The sequence below is a fragment of the Notothenia rossii genome, assembly GCF_949606895.1.
Source record: "Notothenia rossii genome assembly, chromosome: 2".
Classification (NCBI taxonomy): Eukaryota; Metazoa; Chordata; class Actinopteri; order Perciformes; family Nototheniidae; genus Notothenia; species Notothenia rossii.
In genome coordinates this window covers 47,646,820-47,659,231 of record NC_136904.1, presented here as the reverse complement: position 1 = coordinate 47,659,231, position 12,412 = coordinate 47,646,820, and the positions used below count along the sequence as shown (strand labels likewise).

The window sequence follows — 12,412 nt, the reverse complement described above, 5'->3', positions numbered from 1 at the left end:
GTTCCCTGATGCTCACTTTCTGGTCATTTATTGATAGGAGCCATAGTTTTTTAACAGGTGGCAAAATTGTCAGATATAATCCTCAATGCATTATTAATGGCACTCAGTGCTGCAGTTGGTAAACATGGTGTTGCTGGGCAGATTGGGCCCACACACCTGAGTGACATCATCTAATCAGAGCAGACACACCCACAGACAGACTGGAGGTTTGTATTATTATTTTTTCAACAAAAGTAAGAAATGCAAGAGGCTTATCTCTCATTCAGAACAATGGAAAGACTCTCTGACTGATTACTGCACATCACCATGGAAACCTTTGATCTCTGGACACACACACAGCTGTCGTCGTAGCAGCAGACTTCAGATAATGGTTAATGATGATGCCCTCAACAGCTATTCGTCAATTATGGGGTGTCATCATATGCCGTTTCCATGGAAACGCCATAAAACACGATGCCGCTGTAACTCCAGTGGACATGGTCCGATCGTCCCAAACTTCGCTTGTATATCACCGGTCCATGCCTCAACAGCTCTACGCCAAATCTGAGATCTCACCATAGGCTGTTGCCATGGAAACGCAATGTTGTGGTAACGCCTATGAAAAGGGTCAAAACAGCAGCAGACTTCAGATAATGGTTAATGGTCCTGCCCTCAACAGCTCTACGTCAATTATGGGGTGTCATCATATGCCGTTTCCATGGAAACGCATCCCTCGCCATAAAACACAATGTCGCTGTAACTCCAATGGACATGGTCCGATCGCCCCCCAAACTTCGCTTGTATATCACCGGTCCATGCCTCAACAGCTCTTAGCCAAATCTGAGATCTCACCATATGCCGTTTCCATGGAAACGCATCCCTCGCCAAAAAACAAGATGTCGTCGTAACGCCTATGAAAAGGGTCAAAACAGCACCAGACTTCAGATAATGGTTAATGGTCCAGCCCTCAACATGTCTATGTGCCAATAGTGAGTTTTCCTCAAAAGCTGTTGCCATGGCAACGCATCCCTTGCCATAAAACACGATATTGCTATAACTCCTATGAAAATTGTCCAAAAGTGCTCAAACTTCACGTGTGCTAACAGTCCAGCCGTAAAGACATCTATGGGACAGTTTTGAGATTTCTTCAAATGCCGTTGCCATGGCAACACAATGCTAACCATGAAACACGGTTTTCTCATAACTTCAGTGAAACATGCTGAAAACGGCCCAAAACTTCACAGGTTTGGGAACGATGCAGCCATCAACACATGTATTATGGGGGTTTCATCAAATTCCGTTGCCATGGTGACAGATCACTCGCCATCAAGTTATTTCAAAAGTTTGCAGTTAAAATATTCTGCTGCTTCTCAAAGTCTTTTTACTTTCTTTTCCCTTCTTAATAGGGCGGTTTTGGCGCAGTGGTTAAAGCGTTGATCATCAGATCAAGGGGCGTTGGTGAACTCCAGTTCAAAAACTGCCTCGGCCGGCACTGCGTCAGGCCGTTGTGTCCTTGGGCAAGACATTTTACCCGCATTTGATCCTGTGGGTAATGTCCACAGTAATGTAATATGTAATTGTAAAGTGCTTTGAGCACCCGTAAAAGAGCTCTAATAAAAAATATAATGCATTATTATTATTATTATTAATATACATTCATTCACTACTACTTACAAGCCTACTTTCAGCTATAAACCATTCAACTATTACATTATTCAGCTATTTCAGGACATTGAGGCTATACATTTTATACCTTTTTTAAACCTTTTCTTTGAAATATTAAGCTTCTTCACTATTTTTCCTACACTCCCAGTTTAACATTTCACTTTCAAGTTTTTAACAAAGTCATTGCAATGCATTTGAACTGTAACCAGTTTGATTCAAATCATTTCACTTTTCTGCATTTCTCCGCTAAGTTCAACAACACACTTACTTGTTTTTTTTTTTATTACATTTGAATTGTCTTCAAAATAAAATTGTCAGGAAGTCGTCTGCTGAGCTCTCTGGATCAAAAACTTGCTGAGAGAAGGGGGGCTTTGTTTCACCAAAGCAAGTGTACTAATATTCTACTGAGGGCTTCTTTCTTAGTAGTTCTACAATCTGTATGTCTTATTGAATGAACTTCACCAACATGGACAATTTCCCCCCCTCAGATCTGCCACCACCCTCCTCCCACCCCTCTCCTGGTCCAAGCACAGGATATAGGGGGGGCAAGGCCTTCTCCATTACTGCCCCCTTCCCAGGCGCTGCCGTGGGAGGGCCAGGTATGGCCTGGGGTCTCATTTATAAACAAGCATACGCGTGCAGCAATTTCAAAGCAATCTTTGCGATTAATTAAAAAAAAACTTGATGGGAAAATGTGCGGTCCTCCACGGACACTCTGACCCAGGGGTGTCAAATTCAAATACACAGTGGGCCAAAATAAGAAAAATCGGTACTAGTCGAGGGCCGGACTGGTTCAATGTTTATTGTAAAACGTATTGAAATGGACTTATTGCACATATTAAACCTGGAACTAACAAAGCTTAAATTATTGCATATAAAAACAACAATAAACATTAAATAATCAGTTGCATTCATTTCTTATGGCTCTATCCGCAGCTTTTCTGGAGTCATTTGTTATGATTACATTTTTCCACAGGCCAACAACAGCTTCAAAAAAACTAGTTCCCTCAAAGAAAAAAACAAACATGCCCTGCTGTCGCAAGAAAAAAAGGGCAGAAGGAAACATCCATTGAAACTCAGTTTCACATAACTGCAGTTTGAGGCACTTCCGCATTGGCGTCCCGGCTCTTCCCCAGAGTTTGCCGCTTGGTCCCTACTGACCGCCAGAGGCGGTGTTTAGCACTGGATATGTCCATCGCGCGCATGCGCAGCTCGAGTACCAAATAACAACAAAGTCACCTGGGACCCACGTGACACCGGCTAAATATGCCGGTGTCGTCAGTAGGGGTGGGCGATACCACAAAATCTGTATTCAATCCGATATCAAGTATTTCAGGGCCAGTATCGCCGATACCGATATCGATACCGATACTTTTTTTTTTTTTTTAAACAATATGTTTATTAATTTTCATTCTTACAAATACTTACGACAACAAAACATTAAAATAAAACAAATGATGTGAAAAACAGAGATAAAGACAAAACAGGACATCATTACAAAAATTAAATGAAATTGAAATATAAAATATATAATACAAATAAGAGACATTAAATAAAATGACATTTTACAATAAAATAAAATTGGGTAGTAGCAACATTATCCTAAGAAGTGTACACAGTCACATCAGTTTAAGACGTACTTTACTTTTCCATTCAACCAGATCGCTCTCATGGATTTCCATTATTATTCCTTAGCATGTTTGACACATTAACATCGCCCAACAGTTGAGTAAACGGGCCCCAAACCCTATCGTAGGTTTCATTTTTCCTTTTCAGAATATTCATTATCTTCTCCATAGAACAGGAATTACTCATTTCCCTCAGCCATTGGCCCACATGTGGCCTCTGAGTGTTCTTCCATGACAAGGCAATCGAGCGTTTTGCTTGGAGTAAACACATGTTTATGAGATTCTTTTTATTCTTTGTTATGACTGGGGTGGAGGGGTAAAGTCCCAAAATAAACAATTTAGGATCAAGAGTATTCTTAACATCTAGCATTTTGTGAATTATTTGTGAGATCTCGCACCAGAAAGTTGCAATCTCTCTGCACTCCCACATGCAGTGAAAAAGTGTCCCTTTAGACTGTTCACACTTAGTACATATATCTGGAATGTTATTATTAAACTGATCTCACAGGTGTTATGTACGTGCGCATCAGCCAATTGTGTTGTAGTAATCTTAATCTGGTATTCGCAGTTTGTCTATGTGCCTCAGTACATGTCACACCCCAGTCATCCAAGGAAATATCCTCCTGTATATCTTCCTTCCAGGCGTTAAGCCGGTCGGTAGAGGATTCAGTGGAGTTAAAAACCAACAAGTTATATAGCACTGAAATAAGCCTTTTCCCATTACAATTATCAGAGATCACTCGTTCCAGTTCAGAAAGTGGTGGGGGAGTTAATAACTGGTTGCGGGATGCAGTTATAAAGCTTCGTACCTGTAAGTATTTATAAAAATTGCTATTTGAAAGGCCGAATTTAATATGCAACTGTTCAAATGACATCAACGTTTCATCTTGAAACATATCTCCTATTTTTGTTAGACCTTTCTTTGCCCAATGATAGAAACCTTGATCCATTCTTCCTGGTTTGAATTGGTCATTTCCCCAGATTGGGCTAAACCGGGACATTGATGATTTTTCCCATAGCACATCTTGAATTTTATACCAAACATTGTATTCAATACAAATGGGTTAGATGTTTGTTCCCTGAGCTTTTTAACATTGGCAGAATACATGTATAAGTTAAGTGGCAATTTAGGGGTAAGTGAAAAGGCTTCAATGTCTACCCACGCTGGGACTGGGTCGGGGGAGAAGTAATACATTATGCTGCGTAATTGGGCAGCCCAGTAATACCACTGGAAGTTAGGAAGTTTGAGTCCTCCTCTGTCATACGGTAAGTATAATAACGTCAATTATAAAACGGACAAGTCAAATCATTCAATCTGATTGGTTCTTAGCCGTGATATACTGAGCGTATACCATGGGTAGAATTGTAAGTTACTTTTCACAAAAAGTCAGTATCCCTCCGCGTCTACGAAAAACAGTATACCGATGGGCTGAAAAGCAAACTGCCTGCAGTTTGCTTTTCATAGTGGAACAAAAAAGCAGCGGATAAGTAACGGGGCAGAAACCCTCCTTTTTACGCAGCGGTCCAGACATAGACATCAAACGGCAAAACATATTCAGTGTGCAGTTCCTTTGGCATTAGGGCAGGGATATCTAGACTCTTTCCAAGGTTTGACATAATGAATTGTGCTACTTTTAAAGCAAGCAACGATGTTTTCAAATCTGTAATCAAAGAGGTCCGCAAAAACACTATCGACCAATCAGATTGCTTGATTTGACTTGTCAGTTTTATAAATATATTAAAATGTCTTCAGTTACGAAACAAACTTACAAAGCCTAAGATGGAAACATTTAAGATTAACTTCGACCTCCGGGGGGGTCTTACTATGGAGGAGTGGATTGAGCAGTGCCTATCTCAAGAAAGCACCTAAACGACGACATGCAGAGCTACGTGAAGAGCAGGTAGACCAACTGGAAAAGTAGCACCATTCAAAAGCTTTCTGATGCGGGTCTTGAAACAAAGCAGAGCAATGATGACCGTTAGTGGCCACAGGCTGAGAAAGCTCTCTCCAGAGCTACTGGAAGCCCAAGCACTGGGACCGGAGAAAGTGGAGCAATATTCTCGCCACGCCAAGCAACAGCCTAGAACAACCTCAACCTATATAAGTGACCACGTAAGCCATGCTACTGATGCTGGACAGTTTTTCAGTGGCTGCACAATAAACAGCAACATACACATTAATGTAAATAAACAACCAAATAATGGATCAACGCTCTCTGTCTAATATGTTCGATAGCTGTTAGTGTTGTTGCATAGCAACCACCTCGCACTATGTTTTGTGCAGAAGGCAACGGAGGGACTATTTTATTTTGATCATCATTATTTACGAATAAAAACTATTTAAATTAGAGTGTGTATTTTTCTTTCATATTGCCACACTTGGTAACCGTTTTATAAAAGCAATAGCTCACTTCAGTTCGTGATATATGCTCATTATATCACAGCTAAGGGGCGTGGTTCGTCCCGACGCGAAGCGGAGGGTCGACAACCCCCTTAGCTGTGATATAATGAGCATATACCACGGCCTGTCGTGAGCTATTGCTTAAACGTAGCCTGTGTCTTCTATTATTCCAAATGAAATTCGAACAAGTTTTCCTCAATTTAGTGAAATGCGATAGTGGCAAGGGTAAAGGTATGTTTTGGAACAGGTACAATAGTTTTGAAAGGATATTCATTTTCAGTATATTTATTCGCCCTATTAAAGAAATTGGCATATTAGACCATCTTTCCAGTGATTTATAAATTAAATTAAAGAGCAGGATCATAATTGTTTTTTTACAATTTTTCCTATATCAGGCACTATATGTATATCTAGGTAGGTAAAAGAGTCTGTTGAGTTGAATGAGGACACATGGTCCATAAGATTGCATCTTTCTTTTCCATTCAATAACATTATGGAGGATTTTGCATTATTCACCTTATAACCCGCAAATAATCCAAACGTCTTAATTACATTTAGTAAAGCTGGAATTGAATTAGCTAAATCCGTGAGGAACAAAATGATGTCGTCCACGAAAAGAGCTATGCGATGTTCTAGCTGTCCTAACCTGACACCTGAAATATTCTTGTGTGTCCTGACTGCTATGGCGAAGGGCTCTATGGCGAGTGTAAATAGGAGGGGTGACAAAGGGCACCCTTGTCTGACCCCCCTATTAATATTGAATGGTTGAGAAATAACATTGTTAGTCAGAATTTCAGCTGTGGGTTGAGTGTACAATAACCTTACCCAATTGCAGAAAGCAGTCCCAAATCCAAAACGGTCTAGTGTTGCAAATAGAAAAGGCCATTCTATGCTATCAAACGCCTTTTCGGCATCGATTGATAGCAGAGCAGTGTCTGGCGCGTCTTTCCTCTCGTGAAGTATATTTAACACTCTCCGTACGTTATGAAAGCCTTGTCTCCCTTTAACAAATCCATTTTGATCCATATCTATAATGACAGGGAGAACAGACTCCAATCTACGTGCTAATACTTTGCAGAGAATTTTAATGTCCGAATTTAGAAGTGAGATTGGACGGAAAGATTGGCATTTATGGGCTGGTTTGTTTGGTTTTAAAATTAAAATGATCATGGCACCTCTCAATGAGGGAGGGAGTGACCCTTTTTTATAGGATTCCTGAAGCATTTCTATAATTTGAGTTAAAAGTTTCCTCTTGAATTTCTTATAAATATCGATTGGTAATCCATCAGGACCAGCTGCTTTGCCAGAATTCATGGCATCAATTGCTTCTATAATTTCCTCTGTTGACAAATCAGAATCCAGGTTGATTTTTTCTTCATTTGAGACACTTGGGAATTTTAAATTATCCAAAAATGAAGTTTGAGCATCCGAATTAGGCGGATATTCTGAGGAGTATAACGTTTCATAGAATTGTCTAAAGGTTACATTTATTTCTTCAGGATCCACAGCCACATCTCCCTTAGAATTTTCGATTGCATTAATAGATCTTTCTGATTGTAGCTCTTTAATTCTCCAGGCCAGAAGTCTACCTGGTTTTTCTCCCTGATCATAAAAATGTGGTTTAAGCTTCAACAAGCTATTCGCAGCCCTCTCAGCAGATATTTTATTGTATTCACCCTTCAGAAGTAATAGTTCCTGATGTGGGTTTTCTGAGCTATCCATAAACTTGTCTTTCTCTAGCACTTTAATTTTATAATCCAGCTCTTCCAGTTTTTGACGGATGCGTTTTAATTTAGGAGACGTCAAACTTATCATCTGTCCTCTCAAGAAGGCTTTAAAAGCTTCCCATCTGATACAAGCCGAGGTCTGACTTGTGTTCATTTCAAAAAACATATCTATTTGTTTCCCAATAAAGTCTATAAAGCTGGGTCCTGTAGCCAGTTTATATGAAAACGCCATCTCAGAGGGCTATTAACCAGTTTAGAATCTACATATATAAAAGATATCGGGGCATGATCAGGTAACACTATGGCATCATAGTTGCAGTCTTTAATTTTATATCTTATCTGTGTTGATATTAGAAAGTAATCTATCCGTGAATAGGTTTTATGTGTGCTAGAGTGACAAGAATATTCTATATTGTTTGGGTTCAGATCCGGACAGATTTCTGATAAGCTCAAATCCTTCATAAAATGTAATATAGATGTTCTAGCTCTAATATGGGACGTAGGGCTGAACGATCTATCGTTTTAGACCGAAAATCGCGATCTCAGACAACACGATTTTGGGATCGTCAAAGCTGCGGTTTTTCTTGGTGCATAATAATAATAATTTCGTCAATAATTTCACATGAATGCCCAAGGCTCTGTGCCAGCTAGCAATCAGAAAGCTGCAGCCTGCGCGTGACCAGATGACGTGTTCTCCACCCCAATCAGTGTGTAGCTCGTCATTAAATTTCAAGCATGGCAGAAGCGGGAGCAGAAGCGGAGCCGACTAAATTAATACCAAAAAGAAACAGCACGTCGGTCATTTGGCAGTATTTTGGATTTGAGGATGATGATGAACACCAGAAAAGGGTGATGTGCCAAACATGTCGTGTAAAAGTGGCTACATCGGCTGGCAATACCACCAATTTACATCGCCACTTGAGAGTTCACCACCTGAACTTGTATGAGCAGTGCATGGCGAAAAAGAACCGTGAAAAATCAAGCAGCAGCCATACTTCGGCAAGTCAGCCAACAATAACATCATCGTTCGCCAGTGTGACGCCTTATGAAAAAACTAGCCGAAGACACAAGGAGATTACCGCTGCCGTAACGACTTACATATCGAAGGACATGGTGTCTGTAAACACAGTGACCAAAGACGCATTTAAAAGTTTGCTACGCACAATGGATAAGAGGTATGTTCTGCCCTCCCGCACATACTTCAATCAAGTTGCCATCCCACAGCTCTACACAGAATGTAAGGCCAAAGTTCTAAATGATCTGGAAAACACGGAGTTTTATGCGTCAACTACTGATCTGTGGTCAAGCAGAACGACCGAGCCCTACATGAGTTTGACCGTGCATTTCGTCAACGCCAACTTCGAGTTGTGTAGCCGCTGCCTGCAGACAGCATACTTCCCCACTGACCATACAGGGGAGAATATTGCCATGGGGCTGAAGGAGTGCTTGGCCAACTGGGGTCTAAAAGAAGAGGCCCAGACGTGCATAACAACAGACAACGCTACAAATATGATCAAAGCAATGGAACTTAACCAATGGACCAGACTGCAGTGCTTCGGACACAGGCTGCATCTTGCAATTGGTAAGAATGTGTGTTTGTGCGAGTGTGTATGTTTACAAAGTTACTACAAGTGTGAGAGTTCGTATTATCCTCGCAGAGGCCCTAGTCTCTGCTATATTACTCTGCCCTCAAACACAGTTGGGAGGGGGGAGGGACGAAGCGCCGAGAGGTTTGTTGTCAAGCTGTAGTTAGCTGACCAACTGTTAGCGCAATGCTCCTTTAACATACTGTTTATCCTAGTGAGAAAAATGAACCCTTTCATGGGTAAACTTTAAAACCTCCCAATACTGCTTGCTTCTGTTTAATTGCGGATTGCCGAGAGATGCAAAGGCGGTCTCCCCTATTTTTGAAGCCCTTACTAATGGGTCAATGACGTTTTTGTAGTAGCAGATGTCAGGGTGGTGCAACCACAGCTGATGCTACTATATTACGAATTAAATGATTTTTTGTTTTTTAGTGGAATATCTAAAAAGCATATTCCTTGCTTGTACATTAATTACCAATTAAAAATTAATTTATGGGCAATAACTGACGTCTGCTGCTAAAAAAACGTCATTGAACTTAATACAAGAAGACAACAGATGTAATCAATATGTTATGAATTCTGTGTTATGAGCTATCCTTATGGCTTTTCATACTGTAATACATGTAATGTTTTCCACCAGAAAATGCTGTCAAAGATGATCAAAGAATCAAACGGGCCACAGGACTTTGCAAGCAGCTGGTTGCGGTCTTCACTCACAGCTGGAAGAAGAAGAGGGCATTCAAACAGGCACAGCAAGACTTAAACCTACCTCAACAGTCGCTGGTCACTGAATGTCCGACACGATGGGGCTCCCGGCAGAAAATGATTGGGAGGGTGTTGGAGCAGAGCAAGGCACTGTGCCAGGTTCTGTCTGAAGACAGGAAGATGCGGCACCTGATCCCCACTTGGCAAGACATAGATGTACTTGAATCTGTAAACAATGCCCTCGGTCCTCTTCAGGAGTTCACAGACGCCCTCTCAGGTGAGGACTACGTAAGCGTGTCATACCTGAAGCCAGTGTTCCATCTCCTCAGAACAGCAACGCTTGCTGAAACTGACCAGGACACAAATCTCACCAAGGAGATCAAATCAAGAGCTCTCCACTACATTGAAGAGAAATACAGCGACCCAGTGACACAGGAGCTCTTGGACATCACATCCTTCCTTGATCCAAGATTCAAGACAAGCTACATAAGCGAAGAGAATGTCCCATACATCAAAGACAGAGTGAAGATGGAAATGGAACAGGTGGCACAAAAGGTATAGTTGGGTCTAGAACCTCAATTCCGTGACCATTCTTCTGCTAAGATGTTTTGACACTTGATTTGACATCATTGGACCTTTTATAAAAAATATAGACCCAAGGTCCCTCCCAAAAATCCCGGCAATTTTTGCTAGAGGGCCAAATCCAAGATGGCTGCTCGCGCCATCTTAAAAAATTAACTTTTGAACCAGAGCGCCTAGAGTCATGTGTAAATGCACTTTTTGGGGTAAGTCGACCACAAGGATTCCATTTCTGACATCAGTTTGGCGCTATGACATCGTTCGGACCCACAAATCCAAGATGGCCGCCACCCGGTCGAGAAATTACACACGTTTTGAGTACTGATCGACTTATAAGCAAATAATCTGCATATTAATATTTTACCATGAAATAAGAATGTATGACAAGATATACAACTACTTAACCTTCAAATAAAATACTTTTATTAGCTGTAACTTGACTAGTTAGCAAATGAGAACACTTCAAACAACATGTAATAACGCAAAAATGCTGCCTCGAGAAATGGCAAGTTTTGAACAATAACACAAATGAAACACAATTCTGCTTTTTTTTTTATTTATCAATATGACACTGAGAGTCCGTATCAGTCTGAATCAGAGCACCCTGCCTCGCTACATTCTGAATCCTCCGGTTCCGATGAATCGCCTCTCTGGACAGCAGCAACTCGATTTTCGTCATCATCATCGCTCTCATCTTCCTCATCTTCCTGTCCCTCTTCAGTTGGCCTTGGTGCAGGTAGATGCATCGGGAGTGCGGGTCGCGTGTGACGTACAGGGCGACAGCAACCACCAACCAGCTCCCAACCATGTCCGATTGGTGAGGCATGGTGCTTTAGCGATGGATGGCGCACCAGATACGCCAGGTAGTTGGCACGGAGGCAATGTTGACGCAAGCTGTCGGCATCCGGAGGGAGACGGATGAAGGATTTCTTTTTGATGGTCCTCCATTTAGCAGCACGGGCCTCAGCCATGGTTTTGCTCTTGTTGTCACCGTAGATGATGCTACGTGTGAAGGCAAAGAGCTGCTCCAGCACCTCCTCTGTCAGGGCAAGGTTATCTCCACATCGCGAGAGCTGTTGTCGGGCAACAGGGCTCTTCGCCACCTGGTCATACACAGACTTCTTACCTTTGCCGTAAAAGCCTGAGTTTGCATCACAGCCTGTCATACAATGCAGCTGCACAATACAGTCGGCCATCATGTCAGTTGTCATGTCACAGCAGCGTACCGTTTCCTGCTTCCTCTTGATACAGAGCATACCTGGCAGCTGCTGTGAGATAAGTGCTGCCGCAACATATACATCAGTATCAGTGGCATCGATGACAACTGGACCACTGTAGCCTGACTCGCGCAAAACTACATAGGTGGAGAACAGGACAGTGTCAGCCTCAGACTGGTCAAAGCTGTAGTTCTGCATCGGTTGTTGGGTTGATAAGTTGGTACAGTGGGAGCCGACAGAGTAGACAATCTCCACATCAACACTCTGTGCAAGATCGGTCAGGTAGCTGCATATCATTTTCTGCAGCCGCCCCTTGTTGCTGGAGCTACACAGCAGCGTCTTGAACATTCTGGCAGTGGGGAATGCGTCACCCAATTTCATGTAGGTGTTGGGCACATGTGTGTTTCCCTGTACCCTCAGGTCTCGCTCGTCATCCTTCGTCGAGTATGCTGTGTCGTACGGGTCGTTCACACATATGATACGGTGAGCATTATGATGGCGTGCAAGGATAATAGATGATAGCTTGTGGACATAGTCCGACCACTTGTATGGGTTGCCATCTTGCGTCCGCCGATCCTCTGCTGATGGAGTTGCCATCCTCCAGATCATGCCCATGTCCACAAGAGCGATGTATGATTCCTGCAGATCTACAGATTCCAGAGAGAGCTTCTGCACGAGCATGCTCTTCTGTGTCTTTCTGAAGGTGCCGTTGGAGTTAAATAATGGCACACACTCCTCGACAATGCGATGTTCGAGCAACTCGGGGAGGTTCACAAGTTGACTGCCCTCAACCAGGTTTATCAATGCCTTGAGGGCGCTTCGCTCCATTTCTGCAGCTTTCGCCTTGAGTTCATCTGATGGCTTCTCCTTGCTTAACGCCTTCGCAAACGTCAATCGTTTGCACAGAGGGACGGGTGCATGAAGA

At 42.2% G+C, this 12,412-nt stretch overlaps 1 protein-coding gene across 1 annotated transcript; it reads left to right on the top strand.

The window, feature by feature from the left end:
• Positions 1 to 7,904: 7,904 nt before the first annotated feature.
• On the top strand, positions 7,905 to 10,252 carry LOC307029623 (E3 SUMO-protein ligase ZBED1-like; the record flags this gene model as incomplete). The annotated part of the gene is made up of 2 exons (XM_079665704.1): positions 7,905 to 8,982; positions 9,627 to 10,252. Exons 1-2 carry the CDS (start codon positions 8,136 to 8,138, stop codon positions 10,250 to 10,252), a joined length of 1,473 nt encoding a protein of 490 aa, XP_079521830.1. The 5' UTR covers positions 7,905 to 8,135.
• Between the last annotated feature and the right edge of the window lie 2,160 nt (positions 10,253 to 12,412).